General features: G+C 38.6%; 2 protein-coding genes across 7 annotated transcripts in view; one reads left to right on the top strand and one right to left on the bottom strand.

Moving 5' to 3' along the window:
• Window positions 1-22,376, top strand: part of CTNNA3 (catenin alpha 3) — a 539,182-nt gene that overhangs the window by 214,904 nt on the left and 301,902 nt on the right. The window contains exon 1 of one of the 4 annotated variants that reach the window (XM_063338119.1): window positions 8,474-8,593. The exons of the other annotated variants lie outside the window; for them this stretch is intronic. The gene's annotated coding sequence lies outside the window, so the exon portion shown is untranslated. Of the gene's footprint in view, window positions 1-8,473; window positions 8,594-22,376 lie in introns of those variants that run through there. 4 annotated transcript variants of the gene reach the window in all.
• The window catches only part of LRRTM3 (leucine rich repeat transmembrane neuronal 3), a 90,545-nt gene that overhangs the window by 50,833 nt on the left and 17,336 nt on the right, over window positions 1-22,376 (bottom strand). Inside the window, exon 3 of one of the 3 annotated variants that reach the window (XM_063338122.1) lies at window positions 6,485-6,535. The exons of the other annotated variants lie outside the window; for them this stretch is intronic. Within the exon in view, the coding sequence (XP_063194192.1) occupies window positions 6,530-6,535 (6 nt within the window). The 3' untranslated portion in view covers window positions 6,485-6,529. The remainder of the gene's footprint in view (window positions 1-6,484; window positions 6,536-22,376) is intronic. 3 annotated transcript variants of the gene reach the window in all.

The following is a 22,376-nucleotide window of genomic DNA, read 5'->3' as shown; positions in this document are numbered from 1 at the left end:
TCTCCCCTTCTCCCCTCCTTTTTGAAAGCATTACGGGAGATGTGATAAGTAAAGACAAGCTTCATATAGCTGTTTACTAAAGCTCTTGGGCAAAGTCTACCAAAATATGCTTTCATAAATAAAACAGAGTTAATTAAGAACCACTTGAAAAGCTAGCACAGGGGAAAAATGTGAGAAAATTACCATGTAATGTGTATGTGGTTAGCAGTAGCATAATTCTAGCTGAAATGAGGCAGATACCTTACTGGGAGCTGGCTGCATCCATTCTTTCTCATGTTGGGTAGTAGCTTATTAAACAAATGATGCCATTAAATTTGATTGAACTACTTGGCAATAATAATGGCAGCAGAATAAGACCTTCCCTAAGTAACTTGCAGCTAAAAATGCAATAAATATCTCAAAGTTACAGAGGAGGGTACTGTGTAGTTGTAAGAAAAGACAATTTTAATGCATGTGTTTATTTTTCAAGTCAAAAGCAATGAGTTATGTGAGAAACACCAAGGGGATAGTGGTTACCTGTAATATAGTAGGGAAATTTAGTGCATTTCCTAAATCAGGTTTTATGTGGTATAGTAAGAAAAGGAAAGCAAACCTGGTCCTTGAGAGTAGGGTGTCTCGGAAGTTAGTAACTAGATGTGTAATCTGTGCCAACAGACATATAGACAGAGGTGGCAACTATGAATGCTGTTACCATCTGCTGTGTGATTGCCTCTGAGAAGGCAGTTTGGTTTGAATCCATTTCCTCGTGGTCATGTGAGAGTGGCATCACTCTCACCCCAAGGTATTTGAGAACTGTGGTTGTTTTTCTGAATGTGGAGCATTAAGTGATATTATTAAGTTTCTGGATAAATATGCCAGTCACAAGAATAAGATAGTTTTGGTATATTTTAAAATTGCATTAGGGAAAGAAAGAACACCTCTGGGGGCTTTAGAGAAGATTTCTTTGGGGCTTTCAGCGATTGAAGGTACTAGGACGCATCAAATGTAGAGGAGAGGTTCTGGGGGGATTGTGTCTTTAATATCCTCTGGCCTCATGGTTGATTTCTGCATATATTTCATGCACATGGAACACACCTGACTGATACTGCCTGTTTTTATTAGCACTAAATTTTGGCATTTAAAATCCGTACCATCATTTTTTAGTTTAGATCTACTCATAAATTGGCTAATATTGTGGTGGCTACTTTGGTGGAGTCTCCGTCTCTGGAGACATTCAAAACCCTCCTGGGACGCGTTCCTGTGCAACCTGCTCTAGGTGACCCCGCTCTGGCAGGGGGGTTGGACTAGATGATCTCCAGAGGTCCCTTCCAACCCTATGATTCTATGAATATTGTCTCAGTGCTGCAAGGCAGATTATGTAGTGACTTGTATCTCTCTATCTCACTTGTTGGGAAAAGACCACACATTTGGAAACAAATGTGAAGAGAAAAGCCGCAGATACTTTCCCTCCTGTGGAAAATCTTTGTACTTGCTATGTTGTGTAAACACCTAATTTGTTGTCCCCTTTGGCATACTGGCATGTACTTATTCATCCAGTTGTGCTAACAAAATCGATCATCATGAGGATGGCTTCACCATCAAATGGGGATAAATTACTTGTTCTCAGCTTACATCCTAGCAGACTCCTAAGTGGAGAGGGGTCACAAAGTTTGTAGACGTATTTCTTAGGAGGACTGCCTGCTCTCCAGTATTGAGACTTTCCAAAGTTTGGGATGCTGATCGGGTCTAGGATTTTGATTCAAGAGCATCTCTGACTTTTATTTAGGTTTGCTGCTGCTGCTTTTTTCTGAAATGTTTTATTCAGGCATAGCATTAGACAAGTTAGCTGCCGTATTGACTTTCGTTCCTGGTAGGAAGCCTGCACGGACTCTGGTTTGTGTACAGGAGACAGACCTATAGGACTGATGAAGGCCAGTTTTCTACTGAAATGCATTTTTTCCTGTAGTACATAAAGCAGCGTTCGACTATAGCAAGACCTGTGGCTATTGGCTTGTGAAGTGAGAATTTCAGGTATGGATCGAAAAGAGAAACTATTCAAACACTGAAAAACAAGACAGTTGTAGCAGTTCCAGCTGCAGTATATGGTGTAAGGAAGTGGGCACCTGGAGTTCACTCTTGATACAGAAAATAAAATAAATTACTAGCCCTAGTCGCCTAATTGTCCAGGCAAGGACAGCTATTAGGCATTGCAAAATTAACATACACACTTGACAACAAGAACTCTCTTCTCAGAAGATTTCTAAAACTTTTGGGCCATGGAAGAGCAGCAGCATGGAACAGTATTTAAGACCTAGAACCATTATGCTGCCCTGTATGAGGTGGACTGTCCTGTCAGTGCGCTGCTGAGCCATCCATTTAATTCAGACAAATACTGTCTATTCACATTTCATTTAATACAATATACTTGTTAAAGTCCCTTGTTTTGAAAAATCCATCTGTATTTTCTTTCACAGTTTTGGTATTTATAATCGTATTTTATATTCATATTCTGCAGTTTTTCAGCTCTAAAGTGTTGGCAAGCTTCATGATTTCACCAAGACCCCTAGGTGGCATTTCAAATCAGCTGTTAAGAGAACAGTATACAGCGCAAGGGAGGAAAACTAAACTGAAATAGTCTGTTGCCTTTACACAATCTGCTTGCTGAATTAATTTCACTGACTGGCAGCAGGTGAAAGGAAGGCGTGAACATCAGAAAAGTTTGGTTAAATGGCAAGTCTTAACGGTATTTTTCAATGTAATGGTCAGGTTTAAAACCTGTCCATGTCTGGAGCCTGTGCTGAATACTGGGGAGATGGGAGGCTAGTCAGATTCCATTTGCTTTAGGGATTTAGTGGGGGGGACATGGGAAAAAAAAAAAAGGTAGGATTATTTTAAGTTTTAGTCCCTTCCCACTCAGAACTCCCTGATGTGTTAACCAGTTTTTTAGGTTAGGCATTTTTTTCTTTATTTTTTCTTTTTTTTTGAGAACTGTGTGTAACATACGGGCTATCAAACTGGACTCCACAACTAAGTGCCATACACATCACTTATCCTAAATATTATCCTTTTATATCTGCCAGAAGCTAAATACCTTCCAGCCATATGTACATAGACATGATAAAAGGTCATAGTCATCTCTGAACAACTTTGCATGCTTCCACTCATATTCCTGCCAAATTCTGCACCATATTAGCAACTTCCGAACTACGCTGCCTTGAAATATGCTACTGAATATTGCCATTTCTATAGAGAAGGATGTGCCTTGAAAAACTGAGTTTATACCGAGTTTCAGGGAGATGCAAGGAAGTAAGAATCTGCGTTATCCCTTCATCATGTTTCTTCATCTTGCGGTTAGCGCGTAGACTTGATTTATCCTGAAAGGTGGAATGAGCTTGGCCTGTTATAATTAGCTTTAGGTAGATTTTAAATGAGCTTGATGACATCATATCTGGCTCCTTCTGCTTTTCCTATATTTCTGAGGCATCTTCTTTATTACTCATTGTGCTGACTATGTGATTTGTAGTTTATTGGCGTGGTTTCAATATTCAGTGGTTTAGAGTCTGTCTTTACTGTCATACATGCTGATTTTACTCTTTGATTCAGGGGAGAGAAACTTTTAGGGCATCCTGTCAATTTTTGGTCCCGGAACCTCATCGTTCACCTCTTTTGCTAGCCCACTGACAGTCACCCATCTTTGTATCATTTATACATCCAGCTGCTTATGTTTTGTCATATGAAAATCTGTGGGGTTTTTTTCAAGGCCTAGTTTTCTACTTAGAATGACAAATTTTTAATATATTACATTGCTTTAACCGAAGACCACTTAATGTTCTTGATAGCTTGATATAGGAAGTATTAAAGTTGCATAGAACCTCAGATAAATTGTGGGTTTTATTTGTGGCTTGTAAGAGGCTTATGTATTCTTTGCCAACATCTGGCAACTCATAAGCATGGATGAAACCGAATGAAAGTTGCTCTTAGCTACGAATTGTGTTTGCTTCAGTGCCTAACAGTGTGCTTTTACACAGTGGTCTTTCTACAGATCAGGCTTTCTTCCCTGGGTAGGGCAGAGGCAGTAAATAATATTGCTGTGGGAGAAGAGTGAAGAGAAAACTGCAAGTGGAGTTTGAAGAGGTACTTTCTGTTACCCAGCCTAAATCTTTATAGCAAACTACTGGATTTTTTCTTGTTTTTTTTTTTTCCCTACTTGTTATTGATATGTTGGTTATTACGCCTTTTGCTACAAATTTTTATCAAATGGGGGGATTGTTCTCTCATTTACCTCAATCTTTTCCAAATTGAACCAATTCAACACATCATAAGTAATTTTAAAAATATTTCTTCTAATTTTCTTTTCTCTTCTCTAGATTATTTTATTTTACCTTTTTCTTTATTTTCCTTAAAATGCAGTTTCTGCAGCTGGATGCAGTGTATCAGCTCAGGTCAATTGGAGTGAAATAATTCTGCTAGACTTCCTAGGCTTTGTATAAAATATCCTGGAGTAAAGTGCTTACTGTTTGAAGGTAACTCTGGTATCTGTTCTTTCCTCCCTCCAATTGCATTTTTCGTATAGTCATTCTTCTTTAGTACTGTCTCATCCGGATTTCCCATCAGTGCTATTTTCAGCTTTTCTTTAAAAATCTTTTTTCTCCTAAATTTAGGTATGCTAGGCTAATTAAAACTGTGGATCAGAATTTTAAAAAAGATGCTCCCATTCGTCCGCAGTTCTCCTGAAATGTCATTGAGTAACAAATGCTACAGTGCCTTACGCATAAAAATTTTAGTGACCCATATCCACAGTACTTAGGCACCATGGATTAGATAGCTTTGGTGCCACTAACCCTTATTCTGATCTCTGTTTCATATGTTTTAAGATACTTCTGGGTGAATTATTAGTAGGAATCAGGGAATTTCAGAAATATTTGTTATGGGAATCAGCTTTTCAGATAGTTATTTTCTTTGGCTAATCAGAATTAGTATCTCTTCCTTTCCCCACAGCCCATTCCTGGCTAGAAATCACGAAGAGAGAGGACTAATGGTGTCTGACATTGAAACAAAGCTAAGGCACTATCCAATTCCCACGGTAAAACACTAGCAAGTCTTTCATTAACTTTCATGAAAGTTATTTCAGAGTGAGGCCAGTTTTCTACGTTAAATAGCAGAAGGATAATTTCTCTAGACTTGCAGCTTGAACTATATTTGGGTCTGATCCTGTATTTTTTTTTATCCAAGATTCCCACTGAAGTCAGTTACGTTTACTGTTAGTATATTATGGGCTTGGGGATCTCTTCTGTTTGACAATATTTTCTGTTTGACAATTAATTGATGAGTTATTAATAAATACCTCTTACCACTATGCTGTTTTGTACTACATAAATTAGGAATATTTTAAAATCAAACCATCATACTTATTTTTGTATGAGCAAAAGGCTTGTTTGCATCATAAATTCAAACCACTTTTCAAACATGTTTATGGGGTTCGTTTTGCTTGACTTTCTCTTGTGGGCAGTATAAGAATTACGTGTGTGCGAACTTTGGGCAGGAGAATTGAGTGTGTCCCTGACTTGCAATACAAACAGGTACCACTCCTGTTCTTTCATCTTTACATGGGAAAGATCACACTGTGAGCTCATTTACTTACTAATTGAGCAAATATGACAACATAGAGTTTTAAAGCATGATAAATGAAACTGTGCCCATGTCTGCTCCTTTGTTTATTCAGCCACTGGCAGCAGCATAATCAATTACAGCCTCCCCAGGGGTGCATTGAGCTGCTAAGGGCTCCACTGGGGAATATCTTGTTTCACAAGCAGCCTAGGGTTTCTCATCCAGCCTTTTCAGAAGCTCTGGCTTTCTGTGAAGCTGAAGCTTTGTAAAGATCCTACCTAAGCTGCTTTTTGGCAAAGGTCAATGGAATTAACTGTTTTGCATTATTTTTGTAAATTGGGCCTCTACACCTCTTCATGTGCAAAGCTGTTCCTCAGAAAGCTGTTTCCCCACTCTCCTCTTCATTTTTCATTGAAGAAAAAATGTCTTTGTCCTCAGGGAGAAGGAACAAACGAATTTTTCACTCATCCTATTCCAATTATCTTTCAACTCAGTGACATTTAAAAAGTTGTATTTTCTATAAACATACTACTCGGATATTCCAGACTGCATGTTAACCTGGGTAATGAAATGTTGCAGTAAATATCTGTTAACACTGGTTGCATTACATAAAAAAACAGAAAGAAATGATCTTGTCATTTGTCATCAAGCGTGAAAGAGATACTCTGTGACAAATTGAGTTTCACACTGAAAAGGCAGAGAGTTCTTATTTTAATTCATGCTTATGTAATCATGTTAAATGAAGATCAGTCAGCTCGTCAGTGCTAGCTACTTTTGAACAGAACTTGTTTGTTGTACATCACTTCTGTCTATACTGTCTGGCAGATATTTAAGACTTCACAAGGTGCACACAGCGCTAGAAAATTCTACAGTAGTTTACAAAACTTTTTCCACTTACTTCTTCCAACCATGTTTCAAGGATTCAGTGGTACCAGCCATCATTTCAGACCTATGGAGGTCAATATTTACAGCATTAGTTTTCCTTGAGTCACTAACTTGACCTTTATTTTAATATGAAAGGAAAAGGGGAAGAGTAATTCTTGGTGGTTAAGAAATGTGGGAAAATATTACTTTCTCTTCTGTTCTGGTAAGAGTAATCTGATTTCATTTCCCAGTAAAGCAGCTATGTTAGGGACTGTATTCCGTCAACTCTCAAAAAACATTTCATTAAATGATTTGTCATAACTTTCTCATTTGCTCTTCGTGAAGCCCAAGAACCTGGTTTTGATGGGATTAAGACATGTGCTGTAATTACTTTTATCATTCACCGTGCTGCACAAAATTCTACTGGAATTCATAAAGTGAAAAATCATCTTTCATAAAGGTTTTGTATATAAAGTGTTCTATGCCTACAGCATAAAGTACTTTCTCTTGCTATCAAATACACTGTGAGGGTGCTGAGGAGCCTAAACTAGGTTTGGGTGAACCTGAATGTGTGGCGTATTCATGGCCACAATGATCCAAGAAAATGCTGAAATATTTTCAGTTATTTCAGTGTTCTTGGGAAATACCAGAACAGTAATACCTTTCATAGACTTATGTTTTAGGAAACTAATAGATAATCTGTGCAAAACCGGTCTTAAGTGAGTTCCTAAACCCTTCTCTGCAAGGATGAGCTCTCAGTATTCATCTGCACATCGACAGCAATTTTAGCGTATGTACAGAGTGGCACTGAACATAATAAATTTCATTATTAAGTTCAACCAAGGTTTCTAAAAATTGTTAATGTGAAAGTGAAGGCAGATACAAGAGTTTTAAGGATAGGTCTATCAAAGATGGTATTTCTCAGTTGGTGTATGCTCACTCCTGACTTAATGGGTCTTGCTTTCTCTGTTTCAGTAGTCCTGTTCCCCTCAGATTTCATTAATATTTCTGATGCACAGTAATGGAAGAATTTTATGGTTAGATCTGTGTGGTAAGTGGCAGCTTCCATAAAGAACATCTCATGCTAATTTTTGGCAGTAGTGACTTTGTTTCTGGATTTGTCCTTGACTTGCTATTTCTTCTGCAGTCTCGGTTCCAAGAGCCCTTGATATAATCTCTATTTCCTTTTCACCCTGCTCCTCTCCTTATTCCAGATGATGTGAACTGTGATGCGCTTCCCAAAAGGTCCTACAGCTGCACTGTGTGTGTCTGAAGCCAGGTTGTTTCAGTGGGACCCCTAAATTATTGTCTTGGTACCTCTGTACTTTTTCAGTTTAGAATGAGAGAGACCAGGGTGCGTGGAATAAAACATAACAAAAAACCCTAGAGGAAAACTTTGTCAGGTATGGAGCTAAAGATGAGCCAGAAGGCACGACTTCTAAGCAGCTAAACAAGGACAAAGGCCTAGAGAATTGCCAAAAGGCAATTCTTGCATCTGTTTGGTGTCATTGAGAAACATCAAAGAAGAGCTTCAAAGACGGTTTATCTGAGCAGGTTCTGAAAAGAAATAAATTGCTTATTTACAGACAAATATAAATGGCAGTTCTGCTTATAAAGAGATTCTTATTTCATTTTTGAATGATTTGCAGAACTGGAGCTGCTGCCATTTGATCCCTCTTTTAGTTTATCACAGGAGTTAATTTCTGTCCATTTGTATCTGTGAAGCCTGTGGTCTTGTAGCCAAAACCCACAAAGATGTCAACTTTAAATCTCAGAAGTATGAAGTCTTTTCTGAACATTTATATAAAATAATGAGATAAAGAACTGAAAATAGAAAAGCGACAGATTTCTAGAAGCTGAACAGCTTTTTTGCAAATTGTCTATTTGTGGAAAACTCATAGCCAAATGTTCTTCCCTGACGCCTCGCTAAACTGTGTCATGTTACTGGAAGTCTAAAATCTGTCTCCACTACACATTGCATACGTTGTAGCTGCTTGTTTGCAGCCTGGTGGGCACACACAGGCTTTCTCTCGTGTAGCCTACTGCTCTGAAGAAAAAACCTTAGTGATTTCAGCAGGATGGAAATGTTTGTAAAGTAGCGGTGGATGGGACTTCTTAAGAACTGCAGGGAGATGCTATAAAGGTAGGAGGGCTGCCCAGCACCATGGGTATTTTTTGTCTTTCTAGGTGGAGCTGGGGCTTTCAGTTATGCTTTCATGCTCCGTTTAACGTAAGCGTGCCCTTGAGGTGCTTGGGCTGAGCTGGAGGAGGGAACTGATCTAGCCTAGAAGTAACTTACTAACAATTTAAAAACAGCAGAAAAGTTAGTTTTCAGTTGAATCAGTGCCCTGTGTGAAACCCCAAATCCTGCTCGGTGTGCCCAGTACGAGGTCTAGTGCCAGCAGAAGAGAGGGAGAGAAAATCCCGACTGTCTTTCCCATCCTCTTTCGCAACAGACTGTAATTAGGTCAGTTTAAAGTAACTGTGAAGCTGCAGCCTGGGGTGGAAAAGATCAGCAAATTCTCCTCCTCGATAAGGGTTTCTCGCTTATTATCTAGTCTGCTAATTTTCCCGAAGGCCTTGCAGACAATACCTAGACTTTGATTGTCTTGTGTCAGCAGCAGCATCTTGCTTGTGCAGTGAAAGCACGCGGAAGGCTCAGTCCTTTCCCCCCTGCTCGCCTGCCTGCAGCACCCTGGAACTTCCCTCCGACACCCCAAGCCTCCTGGTGCTGCTCATTAGCACCTTTCTCCTCTCTTCTTGACTCCTATCAGCCGCCCTGTTGCTCCTTAGGATTTATTCCTGCATCTCACTGCTACTATAGTTCACAGCAGTATTACTGTTGTCAGGGAGCTTGAAGAGTAGCTTTGCATCTGCAGTTGCTTTTGGAAACTGAGGTAGTTCAGAACAAACAAGCAAACTAAACCAAAATCACAGAGAAATGTATTTTTTGTCATGCTGAAATTGAAGATTTTTGTCAGCTGGATGAATCGAATCAAACAAATGATTTAAAAAAGGGAGTGGGTAACTGGGGTTGGATCCCACTGATTCGTGATAGTGGTGATAACCTTTAAAACCCAGCTCTACCTAATTTGAAAATAACGGTTGTAATAAAAAAAAACCCAACAAACAACCAAAGCCACCTGACAGTCTGTCTCTCTGTAATTAATCTATCCCAGGCAGAGCTCAGGACTTAAGAGATGATTTTCTGAGAAATGTTTAGGACAGTGCCCCAGGCACAGGGAAAATATCTAAATGGTCTTCATTCTTCCCTAGAACAAAAATCGCTCAAAGCCCCACCAGTGTGGGGCTTTGTCGGATCTAAATACAAATTCCCACTGGAAGAGGGAATTGTTAGCAGTACTCACTGGTAGGTGACAGACTTCACAGTGGTTACCTAAGGGAACCATTTTAAATTGCCAAGTCATTGTAAAGCTTTTGGGAGTTTCTGGTATTTCAGCACAGTAGCTTGCTGGCTCCTGAGTGCTGGTTCTCTTGCATGAAACACTGTTTGTTACCCTGTGTTCTCTGGGCAGGAGGGGGAGAATCTTGAATTTGCGGCAGCTCTGCTAGTCATAAAGATTTGTTTATTTTTTCTATTATATTCTTTATCTTCTGTGTTTTCAGACCTAGACAGTGATGTCCTTAGCTCCTGTGGGGACAAGTTACTCATATGAGTTTATGGAAACACCATTGATTAACTTCAGCCAATAAGGGATCACAATCTGGCCTTTAAGCTTTGTTTTTTCTTCTTTATAACAACTTATAACACATTTAAAGGAGACATTAGCCCTGGTTAATTCTAAACCTGGGAAAATCCTTCACAACAAATCATTTGCTTTAGACTTTATTCTTGCTTTTGGAATGTTGGGGTGTGGATCCTAATCCATATTAATAAAATCTTCATTTATATTCTTTTTTTCAGTGTTGTTGATCAGTGATATAATTTTTCTTTCTTGATGTTTGAAAATAAAAAAATGAGGGATGTTGTTTTACTAGTATTAGATGGATGAGTCATGTGGGAGAACTCGAGTTTCCTGAGCGCTCAAGTAGGTGGCCTTTTTTGGCTTGCATACAGATACAAAACGTTTTCAAAGAATAAGTTCGTGACTCAGGCCAGGAAAGCATAATCACTCATAAATGCTGAGAAGTAGACAGAAGAAGCATTGTTAGATTGGTAATAAGGAATCCATTTTAAAGGACTGTTCTGGAAAATCTGCACAATTTGGGCAGTCCTTGTTATTACAATGAAATGCAGATTGGATCTATGTGCAGAGCAGATTTGTTCGAGAATCACTGCAAGCGGGATGAATTCCTATTGCACCATTGACAGGGCACACGTACTCTGAGCTGATCTTTAAATTATGCACCTCCTTGAAATTGTGTTAGTATAATGATGCAATATAAACCTCATGAGAATATCTCTCTGAGCAAAATTCTCTCTCAGGTATTTTTTACTAAAATGTTTGGCTTGCTCAGAGACTCTGAACATGGGGCCCCTTTGTGTAGTTGGCTGATAGGAACTGTCATGCTGCCTTTCTGCTTTAAAGGCAGCCCTGCATCATTCCTTCTTGTATTTTTAAATGGCAAATAATTTTTAAAGCATGAAAATAGATAAATTAGAGTCATCCTTGTATTTTGAAAGACTCTTGTTTTGACATAAGAACTGCTTAACATACTATCCTTGCTTCTCTGAACAGTAATGTTGAGTCAGTGAAGGCGGTATGTTATTTGAAAGACTGTATGCTTCTGATTAACATGTATTGGAGCTTTTTGGTAGTTGAAGTTTGGAGCTACTTCTGTTTTATTGTGTTGAAGCTGACTGGAGAGTCTAGTCAAACCAAGGAATTTTTTTTCCCATCCACCAGCTGATCTGGCAGCTCTAGCTGCATTAGAGCACTTACTAAATGAAAGCACTGGGGGGTTATGGGCTATGCATTAATGCAGATATATTAAAAGTCTTCTGAAGATGTTGGCAGAATTCTCATATTGCTAAATGAAATACAAATTAAGGTTTAATTGCTAAATCCAAATCTCTTCTGTATTATAAAGCTTTTCCTTTTCTCTTACTGTTTGAAGAGAAGAAGTACTAGCATAACATATTAAATTAACGTTTCTTCTAGAAGTCACAATGGTACTATATAAGTAGAGCTGCTCAAAAAATATCTCGTAGAAGTTAATAGAAAAATATTTAAAAGCTTTGCAGCAGAAGGTTTAATTATGAGCTGCCTAACGTTCCTGGGCAGGAAATGAATGCCCTTCAGTCCCTTCAGTTTCCTGAACAGCCTCACAACAGGGGGAGATTGTTTCTCCCAAGACTGTGTTTAAGGCTGAAGGCTGGGCAGGCATGATTAGGAAGAGGGTTGAAGGGCTCCGTCTCATGGCCTCCTGAGCCCGTGGGCAGCACGGTTAAGCCAGTTTGCCTGGCAAAATGGGCCACACTAAATGCGAGCAGGGAGAGGTGCAGCAGCACGTGCACAGGCTGAGGGAGAGGACTCAGGTCGCTGGTACCCACGGACATGTAGAATTTCTCCAAATCTGAACATGCGGTACAACCTTTAGATATTTAGAGTGTGGCTTTAAAACTAGCCTAAATCAGTTTGTTTCATTCCCGCTAAGGCTCTTTTCAGGGAAATAGTGATTAAAATGAAGATGGTGGCTGTGAAGGGTTGGTTTTGGAAAGAATGAGCGTATCCCATGTTTTCTTCACTCTTGTTTTGTTTAGAACAGATTTAAAGATCCATTTGTAATTTTTTTTTCCTTTGAACTATAAGCGTGACACACTATGCACAACTTTGGTGTAGATTTATAAAACTGCAGTGCTTTAGTGAATCTCTAAGGCTTTTGTGCCTGCTCTTGATTAACGCAGTGCCCTTCCAAAGAAGAAACTGCTACAAGGTAGAAGCAGAAACCAGCCTCCATACCTGCATTTTGTTGCAGTATTTAACAGTGCTGCATTAAACTGCAGAGCTACAGTCATCTGTTTGGATTTTCAGGTTTTGGATTTTGTTGTTTGTTTGTGTTTTTTTTTTCTTTTAATCCCTTTTCTGTCTCCAGAAGTGCTGTGATTCTCCTCTTCATTATCCTACTACCCCCACCCCCTTTCCCCCTTAATTTACTCTTTTTTTCACTTGGAATTTAAAAGCTCATCAATAAGGACACACTGTACAAAACCAGAAGCTTGCTTTGAGGTCACAGACCTCGGGGCCCACGTGTGGGTCAAGTTCAAGGGAAACTTCAAGGGGAAAAGGAGAAGAGCTGCCTTCTGAATCAGGTAGAGGCACCTTGGCTTGTGGGGGAGAGGGGCAGGAATGAACAGAAGCAGAGCTTCCTGGGGGGACTTTGTAACGGGAGTCCCCCTGCCCCTCTCCTTCCTCTCTTGGTGAGCTCTTACTTCAGTCTTCCTTGGGGGCATCCACTTCCGTACAGCTTTCCCTTTGCTTAGGAAGGGGGCGCGTTCATAGATCTTCGCTGCCTTGAAACTGGCTGTCTTTCTCGTCAAAAACTTTAAAAGTATGTGTTAGGTCTCTGCCATGTTGTCAGCTATCAAATACCTGTTGGAGTGTGATGAATGAGGGCTGGGAGGATTTTGAAGGTAGGGGAACAGTAATGGTGAAAGAAAAACAATGTGTCTATTTTAAACTAGCACCTTGGGATTTGCATAATTATGGTGTTCAAGCAGCAAAATAACATCACTCCAGGAATTAATTTTACCTTGAAATAACAGAAGTGAATTGGAGGAAGTTGTTACTGGAATGGCTGGAGCTAGCTTTGTCACAGAACCACATCAAAAAATGTTCAATTCCAGTATTTAAAGAAGTACCCATCGGTGCCCAGTTCTGTTAACGTTTAAAAATCCCAGCTGAGAGATATGTAATTGAGAGTCTAGAAAGCTGGATTTTATTCTGTGTGTGTGACAATTTTGATTTTGCATCTTACAAATCAGTCTCTCCACAATGTACATAATTTTAGGAGGTTTCTAGATTTTTCTTTGAGAGCTAGTTGGAAGGCTCTCCCAGCTGTTACTGGAGTCCTACATAAAATTTCAATGGCTTTGTTTGACTTTGCTTTACAAAAGTCTCCTTAACCCTTTGTCAAGACTCTGTAGTTGTCCCTTTGCCTATTAGTTTGGTTGTTTAATATCGCTCCTACCATTTTATTAGATGGACATCGTGTGTACTGGTCCCCAGTTCCTTGTGTTCAAGGCTTCTTAATAAGAACCTGTGTCACATGTTCTGCCTTCTGATCTTCTGATACAGGTGTGGTTTCAAAGCAGTAAGTGGCATGCCACAGGGATTAGTTTACTTATTTTGTCTTTTATTTCTTTTGAATTTGTCAGTGAATTCTGGCTGGTGCTGATGAGTTCTTACAATTTGCTTTTTCAATTTATTCTGCAATGAAATGCCATTTCATTTTTGGTCAGATTTTCAGCTTCATCGTCCTTTGGGAGGGATTCATTTATGGAAACCTCCCAAAGTTCTTTTTGCACTAAACCTGCAAAAAGACTCATGTAGTTTTTCTGCAATCACTGTGTCTTCTGCGGATAGTCCACCTTGATGATCCCACAGACTTTAACAGCCTTTCTATTCTTGATGAAAGAATAAAGATGTGTTGTAGCTTACTGTATTGCTGCAGCTTGCTCCTTAAACTCTGTTGTGGTCTGTAGTACTGTGGTTTTTACAACTAACCTGCCATGATTTGTATTCCTTTCCATTATACTGATATGCATGTGCCATGATCTTTTTTGACATTGTTTTTTCTACCCTTTCTTAACCTGCCATTTAAACTCAATGGCTTTTTTGCTGTTAGTCTTTCAGCAGGTTTTTTGAGGTGGGTGGTATATGTTTGCTCTCACCTTCTACTGTGCTGTGCTAACATAACCTTCGTGTTACTTGCCAATACTTACCTACGGATATTTTGTTTTCTTTTATTAAGCCTTCATTTTTATTTAGCTCCTCTTTTTAAAATCAAGTGGATTTTTTTGGCATTTGTCTACTGTAGAGATGTTGAATCTAAATATATCAAGGTTCCTCTTACAGACGGTCGTCTTGGTAGTAATATTCTCCATGAGGTCCTCGACACTGCTGATAACTGTCTCAAAAGCTGGTTATCCTTTAGTGGGTTCCCTGTCTAGCCACTCCATGAAGCACAATCTACAGATTAGGTTTGGCAGCACAACATGTCTGAATTAACTAAACCCTACCATTATTGCTGGTTTTCCTGTGCTAGCAATTATTCTGATTTCTCTGGGCATGATAGGGTTGCTATTGCCAAATGAGAGAGATAAGTTTGTCCTTAATAATATATTTTTCCTGTATTTGGACACGGACTTCCAATTTTGTAGAGGTTCCATGTCATTTATTGCTGCGTTTCACCAAGCTCTGATTTGATTCTAAGCTATTTGTAATATGTTTTCCTAATATGATTTCTCTATTGACATGAGTTGTCACATTTTTTCTTTATCCTTTATGCCTAGGTACTAATGTACCAATAATTGATCTCTCTTCTCCGAGTGTTTGACATGCTTCAAAACATACTCTTACAAGTAGGCATTCTAGTTTGCCCATCTCCTTTTGAACCTTCTTGGCCATTGTATAGAAACACATGTACATTTCGTTTGATTTTCTTCTACCTCTTTTGGGAAATGCTCTCACTGTTTCATGTTTGACTTCGGCCGATGTCTTTTCTATCTACACTTGTGCCTGTGGACAGACAGGGGAAAGGAGACATGAAGTGGCACCACACGTGTATTTTTCTCTGGGGATCCTCTACTTCTTTTACAAAGTGTCAATACTCAATGAGTTTTGCAGATAGACCGATGAGTGTTCATGCTGTATTATGGATTTATGTTTATGGGGGCGGGTGACTCAAATTAATGGAATTTCAGTCAGTTTCTTAAATCAGTTCCTGAGTCAGCCTTAGTTAATAAGTTGGTTGTGATTGATTTAAAGCATAGTTGCAGAGGCTGAGGGATGAAGACTTGCCCTGAAATCTGCAGGCGGCCATGGGATGTTGTGAGGCGTGCTGCTTCTCGATAGCATTAGATAATTTTTTGACGCTGTTCCAGTTTCACTTTAGAAATACAAGGCAGGTGATACAAGGACAAGTGGGAGCTACGGTATTTTTAGTGAGAAAAGAGAATGTTTGTGTCATTATGTGTACTGGCTAGTGAAGAATAAGCTCCCAAACAATTAGGGTTAAATTTTTTTTCATACTGCTTTGCTCTAGAAATTTGAGCAAATCATTTCCTAAAATAATCTTAAAATTATTGGCAATAACATATCCCAGAGAGAATAATGTGAGACAATCTTTAGTCCTATTTTTGCAGAGAGATATATAAAGCTATATAATGAAATAGGATTTTGAACCACAGCAAATTTTGGACTTGCAAGGCAATCGTGTTCCCTCCTTTCTGCTGTTTTACAAGTTGCATTTTACATGCAAGCAGAGAAGAGCTACTTTATTACAGAATTGAGAGAATATTTAATCTTTTGGGGGCTGTAAGGACAACGTAGAATCATAGAATAGTTTGGGTTGGAAGGGACCTTAAAGATCATCTAGTTCCACCCCCCTGCCATGGGCAGGGACACCTCCCACCAGACCAGGCTGCTCAAAGCCCCATCCAGCCTGGCCTTGAACACTTAGCATAACATTAGCACAAATACATCTATTCTTAGTCTGATAATAGCAGGCAGATGAACAAACAATATTCTGTATTACATGGAAATTTCTGTAACCTAGTTGCAAATGGTATTTAATTTAAATTTTGTGTGCTTAAATTGATTAACAAAGAAAAAATAAACCCTGCTCTGTTGGCACCTGCAAGATAGATATTTCTCTGTTTTTTTGTAAATAAAGGTCTGCATTTTATTGTCTATGGAAATTACAGTATTTCTACTTTTGCAGAAGACAACTACTTTTTTGAAGCTTCTCTCTCAACAGGTGTGTTATAATGGCTTCGTATTTTGAAAAGGTATGCCTTTTCTAAATACATATCTACAAATATTTGAAGTACATTAAGAATGAACACTACACAGAACTGTGAAGGGAAAATGTATATGAACAATGTTCAAACCAGAGCTAAACTTTTAAAACCCTGTTTTAGCTACCTAAAGAGAAATTGCCCGTGGAGACCTGAATCTTAAAAAAAACCCAAACCCTATTAAAGCAGTAATCCAAAATTTATTTTAAGACCATCTGTCACCTGATTCAATTTGATGGAATTCAGCAGGACTATTCATACCACTAAGATGTTACTGTGTCTAATTTAGATGGATGGATGATAACAGACTTCATTCATAATTTAAGGATCAAGTTTGCTCCGGTGAAGTTAAGTGCGGTTGCCGGTCCTTTCTTCTCACAGTAATATACCTCTGGAATAGAAGTTAAAGTACTCGTGTTTGGATTTGGTAGCCTAGCTATAGACACGCAGGCTTGTATCTTTCTATGTGGATTAGCAGTCAAAAGAAGTAGTTCTGTTTGGATTATAGAAGCTATCTGGAGATATCATTTAATGGTATTCAATTATTTTTGTTAATTAGCCGTGGCTCCTGGTTTTACATATGTAAGACATACAAAAATGCATTTACTTGGAATGTATTAATCTATGGTATCTCTAGTTGTGGCATAAAGAGAGCAAATTATCTCTTTAGTGAAAAATAGCTCAGAATAGACAGTATTAGTTTTTGTAAGATGGCGTTTTAATAGGATAGCCAAAAATGTGACTGATCTCATATGTGTGTTTTATAAACAAATAATTTATATAATGTTATTTTTCTTCTCTTTTTACTCTAGTATGGAGGCATTCATGCACAGATTGTTAGAATAACAGACGTTACTTGAAGTAAATATGCCTTTATCTGAATATTGGCTACGCTTGTAAACTTGCATGCTATTTGTGTCTAGTATTACTTCTGTTTGCTAACTGTAAAGTAGATAGATTTTGATTTTTGTCATTTACATGCTTTTGCGTTGTACGTCAGTAAGATCCTAATCGAATTTAATTCTACATCCCATACTGAATGGTAGTTTTTAACGTAATAAGTCTTGATTTTCATATTCATCTCGCTGATTTGCAAAGGGAAAGTGAAAGAACTGAATTCTCCCTACAGAATCATAGCTTTGTAATAAACTTTTTTAGATTTAATCCGGTGCGTATGAATGAACAGCTGTGTCTTTACACTCTGTTATGCCTTAGTGCTTTGTAGGATGTCTAGCCTAATATAAGCATATCCTGTTGGAAACTACCACTAATGATAACTAAATAAGAAAACAAATAAATGAAGGATAAACTTATCAGGTTGACCTGAACTCGCCAAAGAGAAAAATTCAGAACCACATCTGGAAAGCCCTTCTTGTGTGTTTCCTGGGAGATGGTATGGTATGTACTTGAAATATTGCACATTGCTTTGTTTTATCAGTCTCCTAAATGTCATGTCAAGTAGATGTGGTAAATGGGGGCTAACTACTGCTGTGTTAGGTGCTTAAAAGTAGCACCAACCCAGAAAATACTTTTTTTTTTTTTCCTAGAACAGCTTTACCACAATAGCTAATTAGTACTGTCTGACAGGGTAAAGAAGAGCACATCGACAGAATTTATTTGGACTGTCAGAAAGCCTTTGCTAGGGTTCCTCCTAAGAGGCTATATAGGAAACTAAATAGTCCTGAGGTGAAAGGGGAACTACTCTTTTGGGGCAGGGACTGGCTGGAGACAGAAAACAAAGAGAAGGAATGAAGTGTCAGTTTTCCACATGGCAAAAGGTTAACAGCAGGCAGCCCTCAGGATTCAGGTTAGATTCATGTGGTACAATTTGAAGTCACTGTGAAAGGGAAAATGGCAAAATGTGCAGCTAATATATGTTTGTTTAGATCTGTCAAACCTAGGAAATGCAACCAGGACCTTCCAGAACGCAGCAAAGCTCGATCAATAAGCGGTACCATACCAAACAAAATTAATTGACAAATGTGAAGTAGTGCCTCTTGGCAATGGTAGGAATAATTTGAACTATGAACATCTGCTGTCAGTATTTGAGCAAAGAGCAGTGAAAAAAGAGTATGTGATGTCCTTCTGGACAATGTGTTCAAAAGTCTTGTTCAGAGCACAGTGATGACATAAATGGGTTTATATGTGATAGATTAGAAAATACACTGGAAATTAATAAATGCCCCTGTGTAAATATCTCACCTTTTGTCTTGAGTCTATGTTCAATTCTAATTATGTCCTATCAAGGAAGTTTAGTTGAAACAGAAATGGTTTACAGCTTGCTGAGGAAAATATTTAGAAACATTTGATTCAAGGGATAGGGAATGGATTTTAAAATGGCCTATTAAAATCTTTTTATTCACAGTCCATAATTCATCCGTAAGACTTGCTGCCAGAACTCAGTGACGTTGTTTCAATAGAATTTCTGTATAAAAAGATTTCATTTCTAAATGTATAATGAGAACAATTACAAGTATGATACGTGATCCACATGCCTGAAGGGATATGTTAAGGGCTAAGACAGTAGCATCTTCTTCTCTAACTACTGTAGCCTGTCTTTTATTATTTTTTTTGGAAAGATGGACTTCTACCTGTTGTTGGACATCGGTTACTCACAGTGATAGGCAGGTCTAGTATGACACTTCCTAGTGTGATTGTGGTATCCTTAGCTCAGGAGAAAGCATAAATAGTTAAGTGCCCTGTGTATATACTCCTTCAATTTGTGAGTTATTGCAATTGTCTGTGCTTCTGCAAATGCATTCCTGAATTTCAGGTAGATTATTGTATCATGTATCATCCTGATCTGAGATTTTTAAACAAAGTCACAATGGGAATAAACAAAACAGTTTTCATGTTGATTTGTTTCAGTTTGATTCTGAGTTTCTCTAGAGCCATCATCTCATTAGTATTCCAACTCCTTTGTAGTGCTAATGTGGTCAACGGAACTTGAAACAGAATTTTCAACTTGTTAAGCACCACTTACGCCCCCTCCTCTCCTACCGTCATATTTTGCAGGGAGGGATGGAGAAAAGCAGCATTTGGCAGTATGTAGCCAAAGTTAGGACTGTAGGAGAACTCTCCTGAGCTACTTTTGCTGTAGAGGATGTGGTTTCTTCACGCAGCGGGTAGGGTACGTTCCTTGGTGTAGTCCTGTTCCTTCTTGATAATCCTCTGTTCTTTCTGCATGGGCAAGCCTGCCTCTGTGTGCTCAGCATGTGTCACCTTATTATAGTACTTCTTATATTTAAAAAAAAAAAAAAGACTATTTCTTTCAAGTTGTCTGGTTTTTGGATGGCACATCTTTAATTTCTGTATGTAGTATTAGTGGTGAAGCATAATACTGACATGTGGTCACTGCCAGGGTAGATCACTGCTTGGCTTTATTGAAACTGGATTTCATTAGTTTATCATAGACGGGAATGTTTCAAGGCTACTTGTTGGTACTAATATAAATACTCGGATCAAGATGGGTTGCTTTTGAATAGTAAACTTGGATCTTTCATGCTCTGCTAAGTCATGTTGAGTAGGATGAATAGTAGAAATCAATATATAGGGATTAGCAATGAAACTGAATTTTGTCTGGCACTATAAATACAAAGTTATTATTTGGGATGTTGTTACTAAAGAAAAAGTTTATTAATACTAGATTATTAGGTGCTAAATACAAAATCTGATTTTAGTTATTTTCTCAATTTATAGAAAGTATCCATCTGAATAGACTTTCATAGTAATAACTTTACAATAACCTGAATCTCTAAGCAATCACATGTTCACATCCGATGATGAGCCACTTTAGAAAGAATAGCCATAATTCAAGAAGTGGAATGAGTCTTCTAAAACTAAAAAATTCAAACTCTGGATTTATTATGGTGGTCATAATTGCTGGAGTGGATATTGTGAGAGTTTCAGTTTATTTTATTGGAAGATACACAATACTTTCCAATGCCGCGTTGTTCTGCTGTCAAGCCTTATGTTTCCCTAAAGCTCTGTAGGCCACCATCATCTGTTTAATATTTGTCAATGTAGGAGGAAAGCCTGCCAAACCACAACAGGCCTACGTGAGTCCTGTGGTGATTATAAGCTCTGAGTAATTTTATTTTATGGTTTGACAGGCTATAGATCTTCAAGCAGCACTTCTAAAAGTGTGCTATTATGGGATTAAGGTTATATTTTATTTTAAAAGTTCTGTACCTTTCTGAATTCAGATGGTAGCGTCTGGGGGTGCTCCCTTGCTGCTGCATAATCCTTCACTCTCACTTCATCTGTCTCATGTCTCCTACCCAATTTCCACTTTCTTTGTGAGTAAGAAAAAACAATAAAATAATATTAATGAATAAACTTTAAAAAATTGAGTAAGGATGTAGAAGGCATAATATATAATTTTCACCGTATAGAATGAGATTGCATTAATCTGACAAGCAAAAATGTGATCAGCACTGCTGCTGAAGTCGGGGCTTCTACTAAGCTACTTAGCTGCTCCTACAGCTGGGATGAAGATGTAATTGTCACCATGTATGTTGCGGCGAAGGCAGTTCCCATTAGGGTTTCCTGAATCACAGCTAAGAGCTACAAAGTTTAGGAGAGCCAGACTCCCCTGCACGTTTGAAGCTGTTTGGCACATCTGAGACTTACGGCATTCCTACCTTTGGGAAAAACCTGTGAAGTTGCTCTGGTGGTTGTGAGGCACCCGTCACCGTGTGTGTGTTCTTCCCACCCATCTCGCAAAGGGGTCACCGTTTGCAAAAGTTCTTAAAATGCAGTGAGGAGTAGCCCTTTTCCCAAGTGCTGGTAATGTACAACATTTATTTGAGTGCCAGTTTTAAGGTATAAATGGAAGTGTAAATTCACTCTGGCTCGATTAAACAAAGTTGCCCTGAGTTGTGTGGAATAGGCAGTCACATGGATCCGATGGTCAGAGCTGGGCAGGTGGGAGGCTGAGCATCTGCTCCCGGTGCCGCCGTGGTCTGTGAGGGAACCAGATCGGTGTCTTTTCTGTATAAATGGCATTAATAATGTCTTGTAAAGTGTTTCAAGACTCTCTAATGAAAGGTGCTTCAATATTTTTGTTGTTAAGATTACTTTAAGGAGTGACATTTATTTCTAATTATAACTAATTAAGTCTATTATGAAGCGGTTGGGGAGGAATGTTATAATCTTTTATTTATTAATTAATAGATACCTGACTTGATGAGCTGTTTATTTTCAGTTGGAAATTCCTGGAAAATTAAGTGGGGTTTTTTAATATTTGATACTAAATCTCCTAGTAAGAATAATTACTTGCCAGATTGATGGGTTTTATTTCTGCATACACCAAGCAAAGGAACAAAACAAAAGAGTTCTGTTACTTTGTTCTTGTTGAGGGTATAATTTAGAGGAAATCTTTGTCTTTATGTCCTTATCTACTGCCTTCCCAAAACATAAACAAATGTGAAGGTGAGCAGACAAACATCACAGCAGATATTTGGCTCACTGGGGGGACTGACTTGGCTTGGAAAAGTGAAAATAATTTGGTGTTTTGTGGTCTCCTTTGGTTTGGTAGGAACTGGGGGCTGGTGGGCAGTAACCTGAGTCCTCTGCAGCAGATGCTGCAGCGTGTGAGAACATTGCCTGTGTCTGCTGCCAGACCTTCCCACCTGGAGTATTAAACACAGGAAAGACAGGGATATAAAAGATTTACAGAATCCATTACTGAAAGCCATCAGCCTCTAAAACTCGGAAACAAAAAAACAACCCTGTTTACAGTGTGTGGTGGCTCTGGATTGTTCTCCCTGAGGAGGATCTGGGACAAGACATAAAAAGTATTATCAGCTGTTTTTCATCTACACGTCAAGATGGCCTGAACCCCCTGAACCTGATTTCTAGGAGACACAAAGAATCAATGGTTCTATCTTCCCTTCCACTGAACAGATTCGCCTGCTTGCCCTCTTCTGCGGCTTTTGTGTAT

This window comes from Chroicocephalus ridibundus, chromosome 6, assembly GCF_963924245.1.
Source record: "Chroicocephalus ridibundus chromosome 6, bChrRid1.1, whole genome shotgun sequence".
In the NCBI taxonomy this organism is placed as follows: domain Eukaryota; kingdom Metazoa; phylum Chordata; class Aves; order Charadriiformes; family Laridae; genus Chroicocephalus; species Chroicocephalus ridibundus.
This window is presented reverse-complemented; position numbering and strand designations above follow the sequence as displayed.